The sequence below is a fragment of the Mrakia frigida genome, assembly GCF_051309035.1.
Source record: "Mrakia frigida strain ATCC 22029 unplaced genomic scaffold BDY24scaffold_1, whole genome shotgun sequence".
NCBI classification, from domain to species: Eukaryota; Fungi; Basidiomycota; class Tremellomycetes; order Cystofilobasidiales; family Mrakiaceae; genus Mrakia; species Mrakia frigida.
In genome coordinates, this window is record NW_027481280.1 from 714522 (window position 1) to 735834 (window position 21313).

The 21313-nt window shown below is 55.0% G+C and overlaps 7 protein-coding genes across 7 annotated transcripts; 4 read left to right on the forward strand and 3 right to left on the reverse strand.

The window, feature by feature from the left end:
- The first annotated feature begins 27 nt into the window (after positions 1-27).
- On the forward strand, positions 28-2929 carry BDY24DRAFT_373820 (uncharacterized protein). Its single transcript, XM_076638331.1, has 5 exons — positions 28-318; positions 400-1818; positions 1940-2068; positions 2190-2341; positions 2504-2929. Exons 1-5 carry the CDS (start codon positions 67-69, stop codon positions 2787-2789), a joined length of 2238 nt encoding a protein of 745 aa, XP_076501190.1. The 5' UTR covers positions 28-66; the 3' UTR covers positions 2790-2929.
- Positions 2930-2935: 6 nt separating this feature from the next.
- Positions 2936-5226, forward strand: BDY24DRAFT_373822 (CorA family magnesium transporter). The gene is made up of 8 exons (XM_076638332.1): positions 2936-3467; positions 3587-3832; positions 3972-4031; positions 4145-4343; positions 4464-4538; positions 4626-4690; positions 4774-4854; positions 4934-5226. The coding sequence occupies exons 1-8, from the start codon at positions 3096-3098 to the stop codon at positions 5189-5191; spliced, it is 1356 nt and encodes a 451-aa protein (XP_076501191.1). The 5' UTR covers positions 2936-3095; the 3' UTR covers positions 5192-5226.
- A 368-nt stretch (positions 5227-5594) lies between these two features.
- On the reverse strand, positions 5595-7466 carry BDY24DRAFT_357006 (uL5 family ribosomal protein). The gene is made up of 7 exons (XM_076637811.1): positions 7237-7466; positions 6835-6898; positions 6401-6636; positions 6090-6156; positions 5947-6000; positions 5748-5851; positions 5595-5661 (listed from the first exon to the last, which is right to left on the reverse strand). Exons 1-7 carry the CDS (start codon positions 7237-7239, stop codon positions 5659-5661), a joined length of 531 nt encoding a protein of 176 aa, XP_076501192.1. The 5' UTR covers positions 7240-7466; the 3' UTR covers positions 5595-5658.
- Positions 7467-7812: 346 nt separating this feature from the next.
- Positions 7813-12210, reverse strand: GCN20 (putative AAA family ATPase GCN20). The gene is made up of 25 exons (XM_076637629.1): positions 12076-12210; positions 11827-11984; positions 11549-11723; positions 11414-11464; positions 11271-11342; positions 11169-11195; positions 11008-11096; positions 10778-10909; positions 10675-10690; positions 10287-10570; positions 10110-10186; positions 10026-10036; positions 9896-9948; positions 9719-9790; positions 9502-9641; positions 9335-9419; positions 9089-9237; positions 8993-9005; positions 8836-8923; positions 8474-8692; positions 8382-8405; positions 8230-8314; positions 8136-8146; positions 8012-8044; positions 7813-7918 (listed from the first exon to the last, which is right to left on the reverse strand). The coding sequence occupies exons 1-25, from the start codon at positions 12097-12099 to the stop codon at positions 7856-7858; spliced, it is 2151 nt and encodes a 716-aa protein (XP_076501193.1). The 5' UTR covers positions 12100-12210; the 3' UTR covers positions 7813-7855.
- Positions 12211-12316: 106 nt separating this feature from the next.
- Positions 12317-17138, forward strand: BDY24DRAFT_411144 (uncharacterized protein; the record flags this gene model as incomplete). The annotated part of the gene is made up of 7 exons (XM_076642891.1): positions 12317-12354; positions 12458-12583; positions 12705-12901; positions 13029-15305; positions 15387-15586; positions 15667-17022; positions 17100-17138. The coding sequence occupies 7 exons, from the start codon at positions 12317-12319 to the stop codon at positions 17136-17138; spliced, it is 4233 nt and encodes a 1410-aa protein (XP_076501194.1).
- Positions 17139-17483: 345 nt separating this feature from the next.
- Positions 17484-19675, reverse strand: BDY24DRAFT_373830 (uncharacterized protein). The gene is made up of 7 exons (XM_076638333.1): positions 19078-19675; positions 18910-19013; positions 18494-18832; positions 18224-18409; positions 18056-18145; positions 17851-17978; positions 17484-17763 (listed from the first exon to the last, which is right to left on the reverse strand). Exons 1-7 carry the CDS (start codon positions 19460-19462, stop codon positions 17574-17576), a joined length of 1422 nt encoding a protein of 473 aa, XP_076501195.1. The 5' UTR covers positions 19463-19675; the 3' UTR covers positions 17484-17573.
- A 67-nt stretch (positions 19676-19742) lies between these two features.
- Positions 19743-21039, forward strand: BDY24DRAFT_373833 (ribonuclease III domain-containing protein). Its single transcript, XM_076638334.1, has 5 exons — positions 19743-19949; positions 20057-20221; positions 20307-20791; positions 20864-20900; positions 20986-21039. The coding sequence occupies exons 1-5, from the start codon at positions 19830-19832 to the stop codon at positions 20989-20991; spliced, it is 813 nt and encodes a 270-aa protein (XP_076501196.1). The 5' UTR covers positions 19743-19829; the 3' UTR covers positions 20992-21039.
- The last annotated feature ends 274 nt before the right edge of the window (positions 21040-21313 follow it).

Here is a 21313-nt window from a genome sequence, read left to right on the forward strand (position 1 = left end):
TCTTTCCCTTTCCCCTCCTTCACCCTCGACGACCACAATCTCGACAACCTAAAAACTTCTTTCAGCATGGAAATCGACCCTCTCTCTTCTCACGACGCTTCCAAGGATCCTTCCTCGCCGTTCCTTCACGCTTACGGCTTCCTTCCCGAGCATCTTCTCGCCGTCCTCTCTCGCTTCCTCGCCACTCGAGAGACGTCCCTTCCCGCTTCCTTCTTCGATCATCAAGGCGTGGTTTCTATCGGACGAGGAGAGAACGAGTACAAGCTCGATGCTTGGAGGATGTTTGACGAAGGAATAAAACTGGGAGGCTGGCAGACTGTGAGTTCACTGCGACGTCCCATCTCCACCTCGTCCTCCCTCGCCTCTTCCTGACCTTCCTTGGATGCACTTTCATTTCAGATCTCCCACCAACTCATCGCTCGAAAGCTCGCTACTCAACTCTCTCTCCCTCCCGTCCTTCCTCGAGTAATCCATCTCCCAGAGTACCTTCGTTCGTCGTCGTCGTCGGACTCGTCAACCCTCGGTCCTCCTCCTCCCGCCTTCCCTTCTCGAACCAGCTTCTCAGCAGAGATCGTCCAAGCCCTCTGGATTCGATACTTTGCTCCTCTCGAGGCTATCGTCAGGATCAGGAAGGGAGTTGGAGATATCAGACGATCGAAGGACGAGGAGGAGAGCAGGAGGCGGACCGTTCAGGAGGAGTGGAGGAGGACGTTGCTGGCGAGACGAGCTGCAGAGATGAGGATCAAGGACGAGGAAATGGACGGTGACGTCGAGCAGGAAGAGCAGGAAGAGGAACTTTGGGAGAAGTCTAGTGGTTTCCTGAGCGAATCGTTCGTTGCTTCGAAGAGGGAAGCGGATCCGATCTCTCTCGTTCAGCTTCGAGCTCTCCGACCGAAACCAGTCACATTACCACTCTCAAATCTCACCTCAGTACTCTCCATCATTGACCGAAAACCCTTCGACACTCCTCTCTCCGAACCTCGAGTCTTCCGCGCGTCTCCCGATCAACCGTCGTCCTCGTCCTCTGCCACCACCACCACTCCCAAACAAGAGCCGGTCTCCCACTCGAACCTCCTCCTCAGCCCTCCTCAATCCACTAGTCCCAAAGAAACCTACGAGGACTCAACCAAAACGACGTCCCACGCTCAGCACCGCCTTTCCACTCCCTCGCCTCTTCGAAAATCCTCCGCGATTCTCGTCTCCCAGACCCCTACCTCTCTCAATCTCATCCATACCCCTCCGACTCCTCCTTCCACCACCAGACGAGCAACAAGCGATCCCACTCCTCCTGCTCAAATCGACGTCGTCGCGTCCTCGATCCATCCTCACCTCCTCTTCCCTCGCAGACCCTCACGAACCCCCGCTCGACCTCTCAAACCTTCGACAGCCAGGCCAAACCACTCTCCCGTCCAAGCCTCAGCGGTTCCAGCCATCCAAATCACCCACCCAACACCCACTCCCTCAAATTCGAACAACAAACGACCCGCCGACGCCACCCTCATCGCTCCGTCCAAGAAACCACGAGCCGTCTCGTTCCTCCTACCGAAACCAACTGTCGAGCAGGAGAAAATCAGCGTCGGCGAAACTGCGGTTGATGAGGGGACGGAGTCGAACCTGGAGGGAAAGAAGGTCGTGATTGGGACGGACGTTCGGGACGAAGACGTAAGAACGAAGTTGGAGGCGGAGGTGGAGCTTCTGGGTGGGGAGATCAGTGTCAGAGCTGTGAAGGAGGATTGGGAGGACGATGAGAATGTGGAGGAGAAGAAGAAGGTGGTGTTGCTTTGCTGGAGGAATCAAGGGAGGGAGGAGGTGGAGTGGGTGAGTCGCGTCGTTTTCCTCCTGTGTTCTGGAGGATCGAGGGACGGTCTGTCGCTGCAATAGATTCGTTAGAGTGGACATTGGAACTGACATTTGGCCTTACGGTTCGGGCGATTCGTAGGCCATCAAAGCAGGAGCTCTCCTTCGAACTCGACTCTGGATCTCGTCGCTCCTGCATCCCAACGGCTCGAACCTTCCGTTTAGCACGCATCGTCCGAGGGAGGCATCTCTGTCTGGGTTCGAATCATTCGTACGTACTCAGTGTCCTCCTCCCTCTTTCTCGCTCAGCTTCCTCGTTCGAACAGCCCTCAATCGAACTGACGCGTCCTTCTTCCTCTTCTTCTCCGCTTCCCTCTCTTCCCCTCCTCCAGAAGATCTGCATCACAGAGTACAGAGAACCTCAGTACCCCATCGTCGTCGCTCTTATTCACCTTACAGGAGCCGCCTTCTCCCGAACGCTCACCAGCAGCTGCACCCATCTTCTCTGCCCTCCGACGGTCTGCGCGTCGAGCTCGACGACTGGGTGAGTTCACCTTTCCCGCTCTCTCACATCCTACTTCTTCCCTCCTACTTTCACTTGCATACCCACCTTTCGACCCTCTCTTCCTCTCTCTCTCTCCTCGTACTCGCCTTCGCCGCGTCAAGCTCGACCTGACCCGACCTTTTCTTTCCCTTTCTTTCTTAGAACCGCACCCATCTCCGAATCCCTCAAACTCACCCAAGCCAAGAAGATTCTCCTCGAACGTCCTGGGTCCCTTCGGATCGTCCGAGATGGAAAGGCGTGGTTGCTGAGGTGTTTGGAGAAAGGAGGAGATCAGGTCGACGTCGACGCTGTCGAGATGATTGAGAGGGCGATGGCTGTTGCTGCTGCGGGAGGAGTAGGAGCGAGTGGGAGGATGGAAGAGGGAGAAAGGGGTAGGGAGGCGCTGGGCGAGGTGACGGGAAGTTTGAGCGAGATGGTGTTGGGTTGAGGAGATGGGAGACGCGTAGAGTGAGAGCGAGAGCGAGAGCGAGGAGAGAGGTTGGCTTTTGCTTTTCTTGCTTGAGTCTTTGAACTGATGTGAGGAGCTTGATTGGCTGCTGGAGATGGTTATGAGATATGGACTCGGAGAATACTCAGCCTCAAAAGGTCACTGCGAACTTGTTCGAACTCCGCTGCCTCGAAGTTGTTTGGCGAAGCTCATCATCCTCTCCCTTCCTTCCCCTCCCTTTCCTTCAACGGCCAACCCCTCCCTCTTCAAGAGACCAAGTCTCTCCCTACGTCATCTCTTCCCCCCATGCCTCCTGGATTCTCCTCCTCTCTCCTTCGAACGGCCTTGCATCCATCTACATCCTTCCTTGTTCCTCGCTCAACTCGTCATGCCTTCAACTTCAGCCCCTCCTCCTCCTTCCTTCCCTCCTGCTCTCGCTCCCTCTCTACTACGGACGTCGTCGCTCCCTATCCGATCTTCACCGAGCCGGAACAGAGGAGGGAGCAAGAGCGAGCCAAGCTCGATCCCAACGTGTTAGCGAGGAGGGAAGCGATCTTGTCCGAGGTGAAACGGCAGGAGGAGAGTGGAAAGAATCAAGGCGAGGTCAGGTTGAGCTTTACAGTGATAGGACCTCAAGGAGAAGTGAAGCATCCTCATTTGGCTTACACGAAGGCGGAAGTAAGTTTTGCAGATTATACTTTGGGAGGGAACATGGGTGGGGAAGGAGAAGAAGATGGAGGGAGATTCAAGACGAGCTGAGCTCACCTTCCTCTTCCTCCTTCCCTCCGTCTTTCCAGATCTGCTCCTCCTACAACCTTCATCCTCGAGATGTGAGACCCGTCGATTCCAACAACGCTATATCACCCTACATCTACATGGGACGTCAAAATCTGGTCGCTACGATCCTACCACGTCGGAGGGAGGCGCTCATTCTGAATCTGCTCTACCTGAGGGCGCTGATTCGAAAGGACGAGGTCTTGATCCTTGATTCGGCAGAAGGGTTGGACTCGGGTCTGCATCGAGTGTACATGGATAACTTGGTGGTGAGTCACTGCCTCCTTCCTCGTTTTGTTCGGCTTGGAGAGGGAAGCAACGAGGCGCGTCGAGGCTGGAAGGTCGAGAGCGGGACGCGATGGCTCACCTTCTCTTCCTCCTTTTGTTCTGCCCGATCTCGAATCACAGCGACATCTTCAAGACGAGGGAAACGCCGACGAACCTTTCTCGTTCCGTGTTCTGGACTCGGTGTGTCGGATCTTCAGTCTCTTCGTTGCCGCCGAAAGAACCAAACTCGTAGCAGCTTCACGCTTCAGCCTTCTCCCTTACTGACGCCTTAACTCTCTGTGCCGTCTCTCCAGCTCCTGCTATCCTCTGCTCTCACCCTTGAAGCTGAGATGACCCTTCTTCGTGGAACGGTGCTCGCTCTCCTCTCCGATCTCGAGAAAGAGATTTCCCGAGACGGATTGAAGAGGCTTCTCAGCGTTAGCAAGGACCTCAGTGGACTGGGAGAGAGGGTTGGTCTGGTTAACGATGCGGTGGAAAGGTGTCTGGTCGATGGTGAGTCGTCTTTCGTTCGCTCAACTTCTTTCGAGCTCCCTCTTCTTGCCTTCCCGTCCTCATGTTTCTCGAAACGAACGTCGCTGACTCTCCAACTCCCGGTCTCTTCTTCCCTTCTAGACGACATCATCGCTCTCATGGATCTTACTTCGCCTCCCATAGAAAGAACGGCAAAGGGTGGGCTCGAGGACATCGGTGAGTCTGCGTTCAAACAACCTCGGCGCGTCGAGCTCAGGTTGAAGCTCGTCCCGCTGACTGCTGCCTCACTTTGCCTTCCACCAGAGTTACTACTTGAAAGTTTCTCTCAAAGGGTAGAGGAGGTCATCTCGGAAGTTCAAACAACAACAGTTCGTCTCCAATTCTCGTCGTGTCCGCCTCGCCTCGCCTCTCCATCTTCAACTCTGAGTCTGACGTCCTCCTCCCTTTTTAGTCAAACGTCGAATCCACCCAAGAAATCGTCGAGCTCATGCTCGGGACCTCCCGAAACGCTTTGCTCGTTCTCGACATCAAGGTTCGTCTCGTCTCACTCTTCTCTTCTTCCTCTCCTCCTTCCCTCCCCGCTCACCACGTCTCTTCTCCCTTCCCGTCAGGTCTCCCTCCTCAGTCTAGGCATCGGAGCCGGCACTCTCGTCGCAGGAGTTTTCGGAATGAACTTGCTCTCCGGCTACGAAGAGGCTCCCGGCGTCTTCTACATCGCGACGGCAGGCCTGCTTGGAGTGTGCGTCGTCGTGACGAGTTTGGGACTGAGGAGGCTGGCGATCTTGAGGAGGGTAGGGTTGGGAGTCGCGAGGGGAAGTAGCAGAGGTGGGAATGGGCACGGAGGGTTGGGGTTGTCGTTAAAGAACTGAGGAAACTGACGAGGTTGATGAATGACTTGACGAACTTGTTTGGTTGCATCTTGTTGCGAGAGCAAGGAGAGGGAGACACGAGCGATACTGTAACACAGATCGTGCATACGCAGTGTTGAGAGGTCCTTTCTGTCCCCTACGTTGGGTCTCAAGGGGGGGGCAAGGAAGAGAATCCAGCAACGACGTCGAGTTCGACGCGTCTCGACCCTCACGACCACTGCTGCAGCATCGACTTTCCCTCGTCCCTGGCGACCATCAATCTCTCGCACGAGCTCACCCAAGCTCAGCGTATCATTCCTTCGAAATCTCGTTGACGAAAGGCGACTCAACTCAAAGAGACCATCGCCTTCCTCTCCTCTTCCTCTCCGTCTCTCCTCTCTTTCTTCTCCATCTCCTCACTCGTTTCGATGCCCAGCTAAGCGTGAGGTGCATGCATAAGAACGAGAAACAAAAACAACGAACGACGATTACTGAGAAACGAGAAAGGAATCGAAGAAGGTCAGCTCGAGACTCTCGATCTGGAGAAGAGACGAAGGAAAGAGGAAAGAAGACTCACTCGGGCGACGATACCATCGAACCTGGTCTTGAACCAAGAAACGGTGTCCTCGGGTCGGACTTTGTGCTGGTGTCCAACTCGCGCCTTCTTCTGCTTCCTCTCGGCTGGAAAGAACGAATCGAAGGGAGGAAGGGTCAGCGGAAGGTTCCTTTGTTCGAAACGAGCTTCGTAGACAAAAGGACGCGAAGCAAGAACTCACCGACACGCATACCGGGTCGGCCCATAACGACGTAGAAGTCCATTCCGAAAATTCCTGAGAGAAAGAGAGAGAGGGAAGGGGAGGGAGTCAGGAAGGGAGGTTCGAGGTTGATGGGGTTTGAGCTCGAGGATGGGAGGACTGACCGATTCCGGGATCGTACTTGATTCCCAAATCGATGTGCTCCTGGACTCCGAATCCGAAGTTTCCGGTCTACGAGAAGAAGGCGAGGAGAGGAGGTAAGGGAAGGGAAAGAAAGGTCAGCTTCGCTCTTCTTCGTTTCCTCGTTCGAGGTCATTCCTTCCTCCTTCCTTCCCTTCCTTCCATCCTTGCAACACCTCAATCCAGCACTCCCTCCCACTCCCCATGCCACGCCTCTCCCATCCCAATCCCAAGCTGCTCCCAAACCCATGCCCAACCCAAATGCAGCAAGAACGAGCAAGCCCCAAAGACTCACCTCAGAGAAGTTCCTCTTCCTGAGCTCGTACTCCTTGACCTTGAGTCCTCGCTCGAGGATCTCCTCAGCCTTGGGTCCTCGGATGGTGACGTGGCAAGCGATCTTCTCGTTCCTTCGGATTCCGAAGTGTCGAACGGTGTATCGAGCCTTGGAGGTGACGGGAGACTGTCCGGTCAACTGCTCGAGGACCTTGGACGCTCGGGTAAGTCGATCACCAGACTCTCCGACGGAGATGTCTGTTTGAGGTGAGGATGGAGGGAGTGGGCGAAGAGGGAGTAGGGGATGATTCGGTTGGTTGAGTTGAAGGAAGGTTGGGAGGAAGGCGAAGGAGGAAGGGTGATGCGAGGGAAAGGGAGGAAGGGAGAAAGGTCAGCACTCGGATGAGCTTTGCTCCTCCTCCTGCGAAGGTCGAGGGCTAGGAATCGAAAACGCACTGATGACCAACTTCTGGATCTTGAGATCCTTCATGGCGTTGGTGGGGGTGGTCTTGGTGTCGGCCTGACAGGGAAGAAGCAAGGTGTAAGCTCGAGGACTTCGCTTTTTGACGACAAGTTCGACCTGTGTTTCGACAACGATTCCTCCTCTCCCTCGTCCCCCAAGACATCCAGCCCTGCTCCTACATGCCCTCTACCCTCCGAAGACCTGCCTGAGACGGATCCACCCTCCACCTTCGGCATGGTTCGTCCCCTAAGGTCAAAGGTTCTCCATCCATCCAGCCCTTGCTCCTCTCCTCCTCCCCTTCCGTTTCTTCTTCCATCCCACCATCCTGCCATGATCCCCAGCAACGAGAGAGAGTGGTTCCGTAATCCAGAGAGGGTGAAGAAGACGCTACCAACCATTTTGCTGAGAGTGGTTGGAACGCGGGTTGGAGGGAGGGAAGGAGTTTTGAAGGTGAGGTCGAAGGGAGGAAGGAGGAGGACAGGAGGGCGAATCGAAGTTGACGTTGAAGGGATGAGTTTAGGAGCAAATTTGAAGGTTGAAAATGGACGGAGTATAGAGTCAGTCCTGTTGTCTATACGGTGCAAGGCCAGAGTCGTAGAGCTGGGACGCACAGTTTCGTCGGGTCAAGTACGAAGTTGAAAGGAGAACGAGAGGAAAAAATCGTCCAGCCCGCTTCTTTCCCTCCGCGGTCGGAGAAGAGCAAACACGACCCTTTTCTTTTCTTCTCTTCTCTGTGTCTCAGTGATGTAGAAGTCGGATCGAAGGTTCAAGAGTTCTTCAAAAAGTTCGGGAGAAAATTCACCTCTTTCAACGAGAACGAGGGCTGGCGCGCCTCGTTGCCTGTCGTCTCTTCTCCCTCTGTGTCTCTCCTCGTCTTGAGTTCTTTCGCTCTCGCTCTCTCGAATGGTGGCATATCTCTCCGACTGATGTTTCCGAAATGTACACGCTCCAGCTCTCCAGGTTCGGCCCTTGAAACGTAAAATCCATCAAGATCATCAGAATGAAACGAGTAGATCACGGCTTCGCCTTGTGGTTCGCCACGATTAGACTCTTGTAGGCCGACACGTCTCCGAAGAACTAAGATCACAACATATAAGAGAACAGAGGAGTCAGTTCTCGAGAAGTAAAGCGAAGGAAGCGATGAAAGACGAGAGAGGAGATCGAACTGACCTTCTGAACGGTTCCGTTCGCACACACCCACAGCTACAGACAAGAACGAACCGAGCGAGGTGGTGTCAGCTCGAAAGAAGGAGAGGAGAAGCAAGCTCGAGAAGAAGCGAATCCGGGAACGGACCTCGTTGGCGACTGAAAGGGAGAAAGGAAGAAAGGAGAGGGACGGGTCGCGTCAGTCGAGATCAAGCGAAGGAAGAAGCATGACTCGAACTCACCAGTAGTAATGAATCTCGTGTCGTGAGAAATTAGAATAACTCCTCCGTTCCACTTCTTGATAGCTCCCATCAAAGCGTCAATACCCTACGAACAAACGACAAGAGAGGGTCAGCGTTGCCCGAACGAACTCGAACGACGGCGTACAACTCACCTCGATATCCAAGTGATTAGAAGGCTGAGAACAAAAACGAACGAGTACCAGTTAGTCATGACCGAGGAGTGACGAAGGAAAGAGGTGCTCACCTCATCGAGCAACAAGATATGAGGCCTCTGCATGCTCAACACCGAGAACGCAACCCTACTCTTCTGACCTCCCGAAAGCGTAGCAATCTTCTGCAGACCCGTCAGTCCGGTGATTCCGAACGCTCCAAGATGCTGTCGGTACTCCTGCTCCGACTGTCCAGGGAACTTGGAAGCGAGGAAGGCGACGGGGGAGAGGGTGAGGTCGAGGGAGTCGACGTGCTGGTGAGAAGGAATCGGAACGAAAGGGTCAGCAAACGAGGGAGGAGAGGAAAAGGATGATCGAGAAGTGAGGAGAAAAAAAAATAGCAGTGTGGGGAAGTGAAGGAGAGAAAGGGAAGGCAAGGAGAGAGAACGGAACGAACATGTTGAGCGAAGAAAGCGATTCTCAGTCGACCGTTTCGAACGGCGGTTCCTTGCATCGTCTCGAGATCTCCGACGAGGAGTTTGATCCTGGGAAACAAAGCAAGGACCTATCAGCAAAGGGAGTCAACATCTACAGCGGGAGGAGGGGAGACTCACAACGTCGATTTACCTGATCGAGTCCAAACCCAATAGAAGCATCAGCGTTCAAATCTTCGTCTCGAAAGGAGCAGAAAGGAGTAAGAAGGTAATCACCAGCTCCGTTAGGTCCAATAACAGCGATCCTCGAATCCAACCCAACGTCGATGTTGACCGATTTCAAGATGATCTTCTCCGGTGTGTATCCAAACGTGACGTTGTCGAGCTGCAGCAGTGGTGGGGAGATCTTCTCGGCGTCAGGGAACCTGGGAACGATGCCAAAGGAAACGAACAGGTCAGGCCGAGGAAAGAAGGTCGAGGGCGAAGAGATAGAGAGAGAGAAGTGAGGAAGAGAAGACGAACTTGAACGACTCGGACTCCTCCGCCTCAGGAGGTTCCAGATCCGGGAGTTTCTCGAGGATCTTGATTTTCGATTGAGCCTGGGGAGCTGCGAACGCATGAGGACGAAGGATGAAAGACGTTAGCCAAAGACGGAGGAGGAAAGAGTGGAAGAAAACGCGGGAACGAACCTCGGTTAGCGTTGTATCTCCATCGGTCGATGTAAGCCTGGAGATGCGCTCGGTAGGCGAGCTGGGTGTCGTACTCCTTCTGCTGGGTCCTAGCTCGTTCGGTCTTGGTGGCGTAGAACTGAGTGAAGTTTCCTTTGTAACTGTGAGACGAAGGAGGAAGGGAGGTCAGTTTGAGGGTCGAAGAGGACAACGAGGATGGGAGGCGACAGGAACGTACTAATCGAGACGTTCAGAGTGCTGCCAAATGATATCGGTGGCGACGGCGTCGAGGAAAGATCGATCGTGGGATCTGTGTTTGGGGAAACGAAAGGAGGAGAGAAGGAAGAGGAGGTCAGTCAGGACGCGTCGAGATCGAAGGGAACAGGTTCAAACGAGAGGAAGAAGTTGAACGAACACGACGAGCAGAGTAGACTGCCAAGTCTGAAGGTAGTCTTCCAGCCAAGCGATCTAAAAGCGAGGAAAAGAAGGAAGCGGGAGGTCAGTAAACCAGACGCGTCTCTCGAGCGTCAAGGAAGAAGACGAACAGCGTTGAGATCTGAAGGCAAGCAAGAAAGCAACGGTCAGGTTCTGGAAAGAGAAGCGAGAAAAAAGGACAGAAGAGAGCTCACCCAACATGTTCGAAGGCTCATCGAGCATGAGCAAATCTGGCTTGACGAACAAAGCCCTCGCCAACGCCAGTCGCATCCTGTTTTCGAACGAACGAAGGTAGAACCGGACTCAAGTCAGTTATCTGTCCTCCCTTCTTTCAACCGGGCTCCAGCTACACCAGAACGAAGGTTACTCACCTCCATCCTCCCGAGAAAGCCTTCGTCGGCTTCTGCTGATCCTCGACCTCGAAACCCAAACCCACCAGCAGCTGAGCAGCCCTGGCGGGTCCCGTCTCGGCCTCCATATCAATCAACTTCTTCTGAATATCTCCCAACCGAGCGGTCATGTCGTCCTTCTCGACCTCGGACACGGTAGCGGACGCGAGACCAGCGTTGATCTCGGCTTCCTGGGTGAGCAGGTGGTGTCGCCAAACGTCGGCTTGGAGGACGGATTCGAGGGCGGTGGTGTCGTCTCCGACGATCTGAAGAACGAAGAGGAGAGAGGGAGGAGGTAAGTTTAGAAGGGAGAGGGAAGGAGGGAGGAAGGAAGGAAAGGGAGCGAAAAGGGAGAGAGAAAGGGACGTACTTCTTGCTCGACGTACCTAGGAGAGAGAGGAAGGAAAGAGGAAAAGTCAGGACCGATGTGGATGCCAGTAGAATTGAAGAAGATAAGACGGCATTGCACTCACAGGACCGAGATATGCGACGGGATAGCGACCTCCCTGAGAGCCATGTTTCGAAGCAACGTCGACTTTCCGATACCGTTTCGTCCGATGAGACCGTATCGTCGTCCGTGAGCGAGAGTAAGAGCAGCGTTGGTACTGTCGATATCAAACCATCGAAAGTCAGTCACGTCTCGAGGCGAGAGAAGGAAAAGAAGACGCGAAGAGGGAATGAGACGGAAGGAAAGGGAACGAACAGAATCCTGAGGGAACCGAAGTTGACATCGATACTGGCGAGATGAATATCCTTGGGCTTGTTCTTGTTGCCCATATCCAAGGGGTTGACCTACACAGCAAGGAACGAGGATGAGTGAGCTCGAGGAAGAAAAGGGGAGGAGGGAGGGAAAGCTGAACGGACCTTCATGAACATCTCCTCGTAGGATTCCTGGAAACAATGAACAAAACATGATCAGCCAATGGCCTTCAGAAAAGGCTCAAGAGTACTGGAGATTGGACTAACCTGCTTCTTCTGCAAATCGATGAGCTTCGAACCCTCGAACAGATCTCGTCGGTTTCGCTTCTCGAGCTTGGCCTTCAGTCGAAAGGTGAACGGTCGGTCAGCTCCTACAGATCTTTGCAACTATTGAAGTGAGATGGACTGACCTTGATCTTGGCCTCAGCCTTCTCGAGCTTCTTGAGATCGACTCGACTGGCCTTTGAGGCGAAACGAGACGAAGGGAAGGAGAAAGGTCAGCTTCAGCTTCTCTCCCTCGACGCTTCAAGCTCATTCGAACGGACCTGTCCCTTCCCGGAATGCTCCAAATCAACCTGTCCGTTCAGTCCGATGGTGGCACTCATGGCCATTCCTGACTTCTTCATGTCGATGACCTCGTCGAGAGCCTTGAGGGAACCGGTCGTCCTGGGCTTCTGTCGAGTTTCCGAGGCGGCGAGGAACTCAGAGAGTCGTCCGATCCTGATCAACGAGAAGCGTAGAGAGAGTCAGTCAGGTGGGGTTATAGAGAGGACCTCGGAGTGTCTATACGAGAAGGAGCGAAGCTGGTTAAGGTGATACTTACAGGGCTTCGAGGTCGGCGAGGTTGTCGTCTCCTTGAGGGCCTCCTTCGAGCATTCCTTTGGTCATCTCCAGGATCTCCTTCTCGTCCTCCTCCTCGTCCTCGAGAAGTCCGACGATGTAGGATACGACAGTCTCGTCCGTGTAGGGGAGGGTGGTCCTCTGGAAGAAGCAGGCGGAAGGAAGGAAGGGATCAGCGACGAGCTCAACCGAGAAAGTCGAAGGAGGAGGAGGTCGAGGAGTGCGAGCTCACGATATCCTCTGCGAGTTCGGCCATTCCTGAGGTCTTCTAGTGGTTGGGTACTGGTGATGGATAGAGAGGAGACCTTGTCGTCGTTCCAGCTGATTCCTAAAAGTGAAGAAGGAAAAGTGGAGTGAGAGTTGAGGAGAGCTCAAGAAGGCGAGGGCGTCTCGAAAGGAATCCTTTTGGCTCCTCCCCTTCTTCTCTCCTTCGCCACAAACAATCATCTCCCCAACTTCACTTTTCTCTATCCATGGCCAAGAACGATTCCCAGGATCTTCCGTTCCATCCGTGAGCAACTCCCCCTTGCATCGCTATAGTCCTCGAGAGAACGAGCTCGGGAAGCTGACGTTCTCGTCCTTCCCTTCCTTCACCTTCGTCTTTGTCTGTCTAGGGATGAATCCGACGACGATATGGGATTGACTCAAACTCAGTTCGTGGACGATCCTGAAGCTGGTCCTCTCTTTGAAGCCAAAGCCATCCTGAAGGAAAAGGGAACCAAATATCTCGTGGATTGGAAGTGAGTGAGGTCGTGTCCATCTCCTCCCTCCTCCTTCCCTTCCCCTTGACCCTCCCTCGTCCCTTGAGCTTGAACGATTCGAACGCGACCTGACACGCTGTGATTGCTTTTCTTCCTGTAGCGGTCTCGACGAGAAGGGCAAACCCTGGAAACCTACGTGGGAACCCAAGACGAACTGCACCAACGCTCTCATCAAGGAGTGGAAGAAGAGCCAGTCCGAATCCAAGACCAAGAAGAAGGAGGCAAAGAAGATCAAGAAGGATCGAGCTGCTACGACCAACGGAACGGATGCTGCTGCTGGGAAGAAGAGGAAGAGAAGTCAGTGCAAAGCTCCCTGCTTCTTTCCCTCTCGAGCTCAATCGCGCCTCGTCGACGTCGACCTTGACCTTCCTTCGCGTCGAGAGACACTGACCTTTCCTTCCCTTCCTTCGCTCCTGCCCTTCAGATACCTCCGAACCGACTTCTCAAGCCTCCTCGTCAACCGTCAAGAAACCTCGAGCCTCCACCACCAGGAAGAAGCCAGCAGCACCTCCCTCCGCTTCCTCGTCGACCTCTGGCGCTCAACCACAACAACTCCGCTTCCATTCGACCTCTTCCGTCGCGTCTGCGTCCAACTCCAACAAGAAGAAGACCCGAGGATCCAAAGCCGTTCAGGAAGACGACGAGGAAGAGGACGACCAACAGGAGGAGGAGGAGGAGACGCAGGAGGTCGAGGAGGAGGAATCCGAACGATCCGTCTCGGAGAGCCCTCGTCGACGCTCCACCTACTCGAGGAAGAAGACCGCCGTCTTCATCAAGCCCAAGACCAAGGTAGCCGTCGTCGACAGCGACGAGGACGAGGAACCTGACGTCGAGGTTGTCATTGGATCGTCGTCGGAGGTCGGGAAGCACGATGAGGAGGAAGAGGAGGTTGAGGAGGACGAGCCCATCCAGTCTCCCAAGAAGAAGAAGAAACGCGTCCGACCCAACTTCAGAGGAGTCCCTACCAAGTCGAAACCCTCCACCACCACCGTCGACGAGGCCGAGGAGGAGGAGGAGGAAGTAGAAGTCGAGGAGGACAAGGTCCCTCAAAAGAAACGAGCCAGGAAAGGTCGCAAGTCCGCTCCCTCGTCGACTGTCGTTCCCGCCCCCCAGGAGATGGAGGAAGAGGAGGAGGACGTCGTTTTCGCTACACCACCTCCCGCCGACGAGCAGGAGGAGGAGGAGGATCCCAAGTCGAGCAGTTCAGTCGGAGACGACGCGAGGAAGGAGGAGGAGCTCCTGTCGACTGTTCACGAGGAGGATGAGCCCGAGGAGGTGGACCAAGATCAAGATCAAGACGAGACGATGGACGGCGGGTGGGATGGAGACTACGACGCCGGAGGAGAAGGAGGAGGAGACGACAACGATGACGGAGAGACGCATGGATTCCGAGACGAGGAGGAACAACCCATCGCTGGACCTTCGGGAACGACTGCCGCCGACGACGAGACCGAGGAAGAGGAACCCTCTCAGGAAGCCGATACCAGTCGAGGAACCATCATTCCTGATTCTCAGCAACAACAGCTACGGGAAGCCTCCTCATCCCTTCCTTCCCCTCTCCCTCAAGCAGCAGCAACCGCCGAACTCGAGGCCGCCGAGAACTCGCAATTCGACGAGCTCGAGGAATCGTCCCAGGAGGTGGAGGAAGAATCAGCACCAGCACCAGGTCCTTCGAAACCGAAACCCACCTCGAAACCAGTCAAACCTCTCGGAGAGTACAGTCCTTCGAGGATCCGACTCCTCGCCGAAGAAGAATCGGAGCCGGCGTCGAGTCAGATCGAGGAGTTCACGTCGTCGTCGCTCGAGAACACGTCGGTCAAGGCCAAGAGAACGAGGGGCAAGGGGAAGAAGAACAAGTCGACCGCCGCGTCGAGGAAGTCCAACGGACGCGTCTCGACCTCGACCTCGTCTGCCATCAACGCCGACGCTGGACCTTCTCGACCTCGTCAGCAACAGCAGCAGGTCGAAGTCGAGGAAGACGAGGTCATCCACGTCGCTTCTTCTGTCGTCTCAATCGAGGAAGACGACGAAGTCGTCGAAGAACAACCCAGCGCTCCTCCCGCTCTCGCTCTCGCTCCCGCTCCCGCCTCAGTCGTCGCTGCCCCATCTCCTCCCATCATCATCAACTCTGGAACGGAATCCATTCGCTCTTCCTTCTCCTCCTCCGTCCCCAAACCCATCTCAGCACCAGCTACCGTTCCTTCCTCTTCTTCCTCCCTCATCAACGCGGCCCAATCGTCCCTCAAATCCATCGCTTCCCTCGCTCCTCCCCTCTCCCGATCCCTCGACGACGACTTGCTCAGGAAAGCACTCGAACTACCAACTTCCTTCTCCGCCACTACCACCACAGCCAACGTCACCTCCACCAAATCCCTCGACTCCTCGTCCAAGCCTCTCGTCCCTCTCTCGGCTATCGGGAAACGATTCAGTTTCTCCAATGCTGCAGCTGTGGAGGAACCGGTTTCGAGCTCGAATGAGGCCAGTGCATTGAAGAGGAACGGAGGAGATGCAGCGTTGAGAGCTATCGAGAAGGCCATGAGAGCGGACGAGGCGAACGGAGGAGGAATGTTTAGGGAAGACAGCAGTCGGGGTGAGGAGGAAGGGATGGGGAACTACGAGGATTACGTGGTGGAGGTGGAGGAGCAGGTCGTGGTTGTAGTGGAGAATGGTACAGATGAGGAGATGGACGTGGACGACGATGGTGAGTCGGGCTTTCGTTTTCCGTCGAGCACGGACGCGTCTCTGACTTCTTCTCTCTGCTTTGGGTCTCTCTCTTTCACAGCCGTCCTCAACAAAGATGTTCCCACCGAGCCCTCTACTCCCGTTCGAGACAAAGGGAAGTCTCGAGGCGAACCTCGACCAACCATCGTTAATGGAGCTGCTTCCCGCGCGTCGTTCGACAGCCTCAACGGCCGACGCGACGACGATGAACTCGCTCTTCTTCCTGGTCGCACGCCGTCGAAGGCTGCCGACTCCTCTCAGGTGAGCACCTGTGATTTTTGTCCTCTTCCTTGTCGTTTCCGTACCCTAACCGTTCTTCCTCTTCTCCCCTCCTCAACCAGATCCTCAACCCAACCCTCGAATCTCAGATCCTCCTCCGTCTCCAAACCGCCGAACAAAACGAACGTACTGCCAAAGCTCTCCTCACCTCCACCCAAGCCATGCTCTCCGATACCCAGGAAGCCCTCGCCTCCACCAAAGCTCAGATCACCCACCTCTCCGCTCGAGTCGCCTCAGCAGGAGAAGAACGAGACTTCGTCAAGACCCAGTACACCGAATCCTCCAACCACGCCGCTCGATTTGCTCGTGAGCTTCGGGAAGCGGAGGAACTCGTCACGAAGCTCCAGAAGCAGGTCGACGTGGGGTTGAGGCAGCAGCAGGCGATCCAGGATGCGAGGGTCGGCAAGATCACGGAGGAGAGGGATCGGTTGGCTAGTACGGTGAGGTTGTTGACCGATCAGAACCGAGCGACGGGGGATGCTTTGAGAGCGAAGGCGGCGAGGGTGCCTGGGTTGGAGAAGGTGATCGTGGAGAGGGAGAACTGGGCGGTTGAGCAGGAGGATTTGAAGGAAATTGCGAGGGATGAGTTGGAGAAGCTGCAGAGGAAGTTTGAGCAGCTGAGGAGGAGGAAGGATGGTGATGGAAACGGGAACGGGAACGGGAGCGGATCGTCGTCAAGGATTTACTCGCCTATCCCTCCGGTGACGATCCCCAGGAGGCCAGCAGCCACGTCGTCGAATTCCGCGTCGGAATCGGAATCGGAGTCGGAGGACGACAACGAGCAGCAGCAGCCACCTCGACCTCAACCTCAACAGCGTCAACAGCAGCAGCAACAGCAACAGCATCAGCAATCGTCGTCTGAGGAGGAAGATGAGGACCAGGGCGAAGCGTTCTCGAGCCAGAACTTCGAAGACGACGACGGATCCGATTCAAGCGACGAGTTCAAACCTTCCTACGATCAGCGACGAAACCAAGGATCCGCTCCCGTTGCAGCTCGTCGACAGTCCTCTCGATCTACTCAACAACAACATCAACCAACTCAAGCTCGTCCCACCGCCGCCTCCCAACAAACCACCGTCCCTTCCTCCTCGCAAGACCACGGTCCTCCCGCTTTCCAGCGACCTCCTCCTCTTCCTCCAGCAGGCGAGGACACCGACTCGGACTCCAGCTCGAGCTCGGACTCGTCGGGAGTGGTGCTCGTTTCGTCGTCGAACGGCAAGGCGGCGGCATCGACATCGAATTACACCAACGAGGATCAGGAGATGGACGAAGACGACGAGCCGTTGCTTCCATCCCAGTTCGCCCAGGTCGAGGATCCCATGATGGAGGAGGAAGAGTCGATGCCGTTGGAGATGGTGATCTGTCGATGGAGGGAGGATCCGAGGGTTGAGTGTGGTGCGGCGTTTGGCAGTTTGGAGGTGAGTTTGCTTACTTCCGTCTTTTAGTCTCGTGCCTCCTCGTGTAGGTTACTTACCCCTTTCTTTCTTTCTTGCAGGCCATGACTTTCCACTACGACGTCGCCCACCTCGTCTGATGAAACCGCTCTTCGCTTCGTTTCGTCTCTTTCGCTCGTCGCGTCAACCCACCCAACTCTTTCCTCTTTCGGTCTCTTCGTGCCACCCCTCTCTGCTTGCTTTCGTTTCTCTTTTCTTCTCATATCCATCTGAAGTGCAACCTTGGTTCGATCCTATCTCTTCTCTCCCGTTTGTCGTCGTTCGAAAGACCTACGTCTTTCGTCCCTTTTTCTTTTTTTATTTCCCTCTCTCTCTTCCTCCCTAGTCGATTTGTCGATCTCATGTTTCTCATCTCGCTTGCGTTGGCCCTTCTTCTGAGGCTCAAGATCATCGTGAGGAGAGGTAGCGAGGTCAAGGACGGAGATCGAGACGAGAAGAAAAGGAAGAGCGTGAGCGGGAGAGGACGAAGATTAGTTTAGAGGAGAGAGAGAGAGAGAGAGAAACCGAGCTATAAATCAACCCCATGTCCTAACCGAACCAGCATGCCAGCCTTTCGCCCAGTACGACCAGAAGGGCTTCTCGAAAACACAGGTCTCGAGCGAGGGGAAGACGGAGGCGGAGGCGAGCGTCGGGGTGTCCGAATCGAGGGAAGGAGCGTTGTCGAGGACCCTCCAGCCGGGTTTTTCGATGCCTAGGACGATCTCACTGGGAAAGAGAAGTAGGAAATTTGGTGAAGGAAGGAGTTCAGGGAGGCGAAGGATGCGAAGAAGAGAGAAAGAAACGCGAACTCACCGAATCGACGCGCCTCGAACGAGATGCTGCAGACCGATGGGTTGATCAGGACCGCAATCGATACCAATCGAATGAAGGGCGTCGGAGGGGATGAGTGGTGGCCAAGGAGGTTTGGCCATGCTCCAGGCCTTAGGAAGGGAAGGCGAAGGACCAGGAGTCAGAGTCGAGGTGAGGAGATCAATAAGGGGAGAAAGACGAAGCTCACAGACGAGTCCCACACATCTCCATGGATCGTGCAGATCGCCATGCCTTCTGATATGAGCTCGGTGAGGTTCATGAGCCCTGCTTGAGTGACCTGCGAAGGAGAGAAGACGCGACTGGTCAACGAAAGCTCATCGAGGCGAGAGATGGATCGAGGTGAAGATGAGCTCACCCTCGATATGTGAAGCCTTGGTCCGGGCTCAGGGATATGGAAGATCCTCGGATCCATCTCCTCGTGATCGAAGTAGCCATGATCTGCTTGCCTCTCGAGAGGTCGTCGAGAGTCGAACTTTGCTCTCTGTTCGAGGGTTGAGGTCGAGGTGAGAAGTTTGAGGACGATGAGTTGAGCCGATGCGACCTGGTATCAAGAGCAGAAATAGAACGAGATATGAGATCGGAGTCGGGGCGAAGGGAGATCGGAAAGGGAGAAAAGTGAACGCACGAGCGCGTCGAAGTGAGGATTGTGAAGGAATCCCTCGCTCAGGTCTTGACGGTTCTCGTACGAGACTCGAAGAAACTCGAACAGTCTCCACTTCCATTCCACGTTATCGTCGTCGTTCCTGATCGAAGAAGGGTAGCTGGCGAGGGAGGAGGCGAAGGAAGCGTAGGAGTAGGACGGGAGCGTTTGAGGAGGGAGTCGAGGAGCAGCGGCCGAAAGATTGAGAGCGAGACGAATTTGGTCGACGCTGAGAGCCGGAAACGAGAGGTGGGAGAGCTGGGAGAGGTCTGAGTCGAATTGAGAGGAAGAGGGAGGGAAGGGTGGACCGGCGTCGTTCATGAGCTGGGAGGACGACGCGAAGCGAGCTGATCAGCCAGGGTCTCACAGAAGTCGAGAGAGATGTAGCAGGGAAAACTCACGGCTCCAAAGAACGTCAAAGTCTTCGGTCCCTCAGCCCATGCGGATCGATACTCGGCTCTCGGAGGTTCGAGGAAAGCTCCAGCGGACACGTCGACGGTTTGATCTGAAGAAGAAGGAGAATAGTCAGCATCTCTTCCGGAGCGTCGAGTTAGAAGAGAGATGCTCACATTCATCCAGATCCCAGCCTGTAGAGGAAGTTCCCAATTCGAACTTGGAAGAAGAGACGGCGGCGAGAGGAGGAGGAACGTCGAAGTTCAACTCATCGTCCCCTCCCACCAACTTCCCAATCTCGTGTTCTCCCTCTCCCAATTCCGCCAACCTAGCGACCAGTCTCTTGATGACATCCTCGTTCCCCTCCGACCCAGAGCTCTTGCTGGTCCTCCTTGGTGGTGCTTCTCCGGTTGATGAGCTCGAACTCCCTCCCTCCTCCGTCTTGTGCTGTTGCTCCTTCTTCCTCGCTCGGAGAGCGGCCGATTTGCGACGATTCCGCTCCCTCTCTCTCGAGATCTTTTCTTCTGGAGTCAGACCCGCGAGTTTGCTTGGAGGAGCCATCTACGACGTGGAGGAAGGGGCGAGAAGTGCCGGAGGAGGAGGAAGGGAAGGGGAAGAAGAGGGGAACGCGAAGCGAGGTGATGCCGATGGTCGTGAAGGCTGCCGACTTCGATGTTGAGCTTATATTTCTCAGCGGTGAAGGGAGAGGACCAAGAGAGGCCCGAAGAAGGTTTGGGTCGGTGAAAGTGAAGGAGGAAAATGGTTGCGAGGGCGTTGTGGTCGAAAGGGAAAAGGGAAGAAGCTGATCACTTGAGATTTGGCTTCCTTCTTCCTCCTGACCACCAGCCCCTCTTCTCCAGTTTTCACTCGGATCCGAAATCACCAGCAAAACCACCGTATCAACCATTTTCCACCTCGTCTCCTTGCCATGGCTCTTCATCTCGCTGCTTCCGAGCGATACAATAGCTTCCTTCGAGAGTTGAGCTCGACCTCCCTTCCTCCCCTCCCTCAAGTCAAGCGACAGGATCTCCGAGACACAGCCTTCACTGTGAGCAGTTTTTCTCAACTCTACACGTCTGGGACCTCGGTCTGAGCATTATGTAAGGCCTCCATCCGTCTTTGTAGGTCTGACCCCTGCCCCTTTCTCTTTTGCAGCACACCTCGTACTTCTCGAAGCAACACGTCGACTTCGAGGAATCATCTCAGAACCCAAATCAAGACTACGAGAGGTTCGAGTTCATCGGAGATCAGATCATCGCTCTGGCAGCAACGTTTCTCATCACCAGCACCTACCCTCTTCTGACAGTAGGAGCTTCGACGGTAATCCTCGCGCTCGTCGTCCCCTTTCTCTCTTCTGTCCTTCGTTCTGACCGCTCTTCTGTGTCTCTTTGCCTCCTCTTCCCAGGCTCTTCGATCTTCCCTCGTCTCCAACTCCACCCTCTCCCAAATTTCTCGCTCCTACTCCCTTCACACCCAACTCAGAATCCACCCGTCCCAATCCCACCTCACCTCCAACGCCCTCCTCAGAGCGCAAATCTTTGAGTCCTACGTCGCCGCCGTCCAAATCGAATTCGGACTCCAACCTACTCTCGACTGGCTGACGCAGGTCTTCCATCCTTTGCTCCAAGTCGCGTACGAGGAGCTCAAGAACGCGCCTGGGAGGAGGACCTTAGCGGAGAGGAACGAGTCGTTGGAGAACGGGACGTTCGTCTCGTTCGTGAGCGTTCTGGACGAGTGGAGAGCAAAGCAGAAACCCTCTCCTTCGGTGGAGTACGTGAAGGTGAGGACGGAGGGACCTGCTCACAACTTGATGCAGTTTGGGTCGATCCGCGTCGGGGGAGTCGAGATGGGAGAAGCGGAGGGAGCGCTGTGGAAGGATGTGAAGCACCAGTTGAGTTTTCTGCATCGTTCGAGCGCACGGTAGAACGTAGGCTGACTACTCTACGTCGTCTCACCTCTCAGGTTGGCGAAGAAGGCTGTTGTCGCTCTCGAGATACCTGTGAGTCGCGTCGACCTTTCTTCCCAAGGCTTTTCGATCTGCTGCCTCACGACTGATCATCTTTTCGTTCTACTTCTTCGCACAGTATTGATGCATAAAACTCCCGTCTTTTCTCGAAAATGGATAGTCTCTGCTTTGAGATGGGCTTCTCGCTGGGAAGTGGCTCTTGGACAGGTCCGACATGATGTAGTGGTATTCCTCGTCGGGGGGACCTCTGTCCAGAGGGACCCACAAGGATTGGTCGATAAGAGCGTTGTTGTGATGCTTGAGTCTTCGGGTAGAGATCTCGAGGAGGAGATCCGGGGGGTAGGTACGATGGTTTCTTCGGTCGGGGAGGAGGTCGTCGTCGTCGAGAACAGTGAATTCGATCCAGACTTGGGAAGTAGTGGCGATGGGTAGGACCCAGGCTGATG

Bases quoted from the DNA above. Each gene is read 5' to 3' on its own strand.
- BDY24DRAFT_373820 (XM_076638331.1), top strand. From the start codon at position 67: ATGGAAATCGACCCTCTCTCTTCTCACGACGCTTCCAAGGATCCTTCC. The intron at 319-399 runs GTGAGTTCACTG...CTTTCATTTCAG, and splicing joins AACTGGGAGGCTGGCAGACT to ATCTCCCACCAACTCATCGC. The intron at 2,069-2,189 runs GTACGTACTCAG...CCCCTCCTCCAG, and splicing joins TGTCTGGGTTCGAATCATTC to AAGATCTGCATCACAGAGTA.
- BDY24DRAFT_373822 (XM_076638332.1), top strand. From the start codon at position 3,096: ATGCCTCCTGGATTCTCCTCCTCTCTCCTTCGAACGGCCTTGCATCCA. The intron at 3,833-3,971 runs GTGAGTCACTGC...CTCGAATCACAG, and splicing joins TGTACATGGATAACTTGGTG to CGACATCTTCAAGACGAGGG. The intron at 4,032-4,144 runs GTGTGTCGGATC...CCGTCTCTCCAG, and splicing joins CGTTCCGTGTTCTGGACTCG to CTCCTGCTATCCTCTGCTCT.
- BDY24DRAFT_357006 (XM_076637811.1), bottom strand. The intron at 6,157-6,400 runs GTGAGTCTTTGG...TTCTTCTCGTAG, and splicing joins GGAAGAGGAACTTCTCTGAG to ACCGGAAACTTCGGATTCGG. The intron at 6,001-6,089 runs GTCAGTCCTCCC...TCTTTCTCTCAG, and splicing joins CAAGTACGATCCCGGAATCG to GAATTTTCGGAATGGACTTC.
- GCN20 (XM_076637629.1), bottom strand. From the start codon at position 12,099: ATGGCCGAACTCGCAGAGGATATC. The intron at 9,238-9,334 runs GTTCGTCTTCTC...CATCGTTCCCAG, and splicing joins GAGGAGTCCGAGTCGTTCAA to GTTCCCTGACGCCGAGAAGA. The intron at 8,315-8,381 runs GTGAGTTGTACG...GTTTGTTCGTAG, and splicing joins CTAATCACTTGGATATCGAG to GGTATTGACGCTTTGATGGG.
- BDY24DRAFT_373830 (XM_076638333.1), bottom strand. From the start codon at position 19,462: ATGGCTCCTCCAAGCAAACTCGCGGGTCTGACTCCAGAAGAAAAGATC. The intron at 18,833-18,909 runs GTGAGTTTTCCC...TCGTCCTCCCAG, and splicing joins CTTTGACGTTCTTTGGAGCC to CTCATGAACGACGCCGGTCC. The intron at 17,979-18,055 runs GTGAGCTTCGTC...TCCCTTCCTAAG, and splicing joins GAGATGTGTGGGACTCGTCT to GCCTGGAGCATGGCCAAACC.
- BDY24DRAFT_373833 (XM_076638334.1), top strand. From the start codon at position 19,830: ATGGCTCTTCATCTCGCTGCTTCCGAGCGATACAATAGCTTCCTTCGA. The intron at 20,222-20,306 runs GTAATCCTCGCG...TCCTCTTCCCAG, and splicing joins TGACAGTAGGAGCTTCGACG to GCTCTTCGATCTTCCCTCGT. The intron at 20,792-20,863 runs GTTGAGTTTTCT...CTCACCTCTCAG, and splicing joins TGGAAGGATGTGAAGCACCA to GTTGGCGAAGAAGGCTGTTG.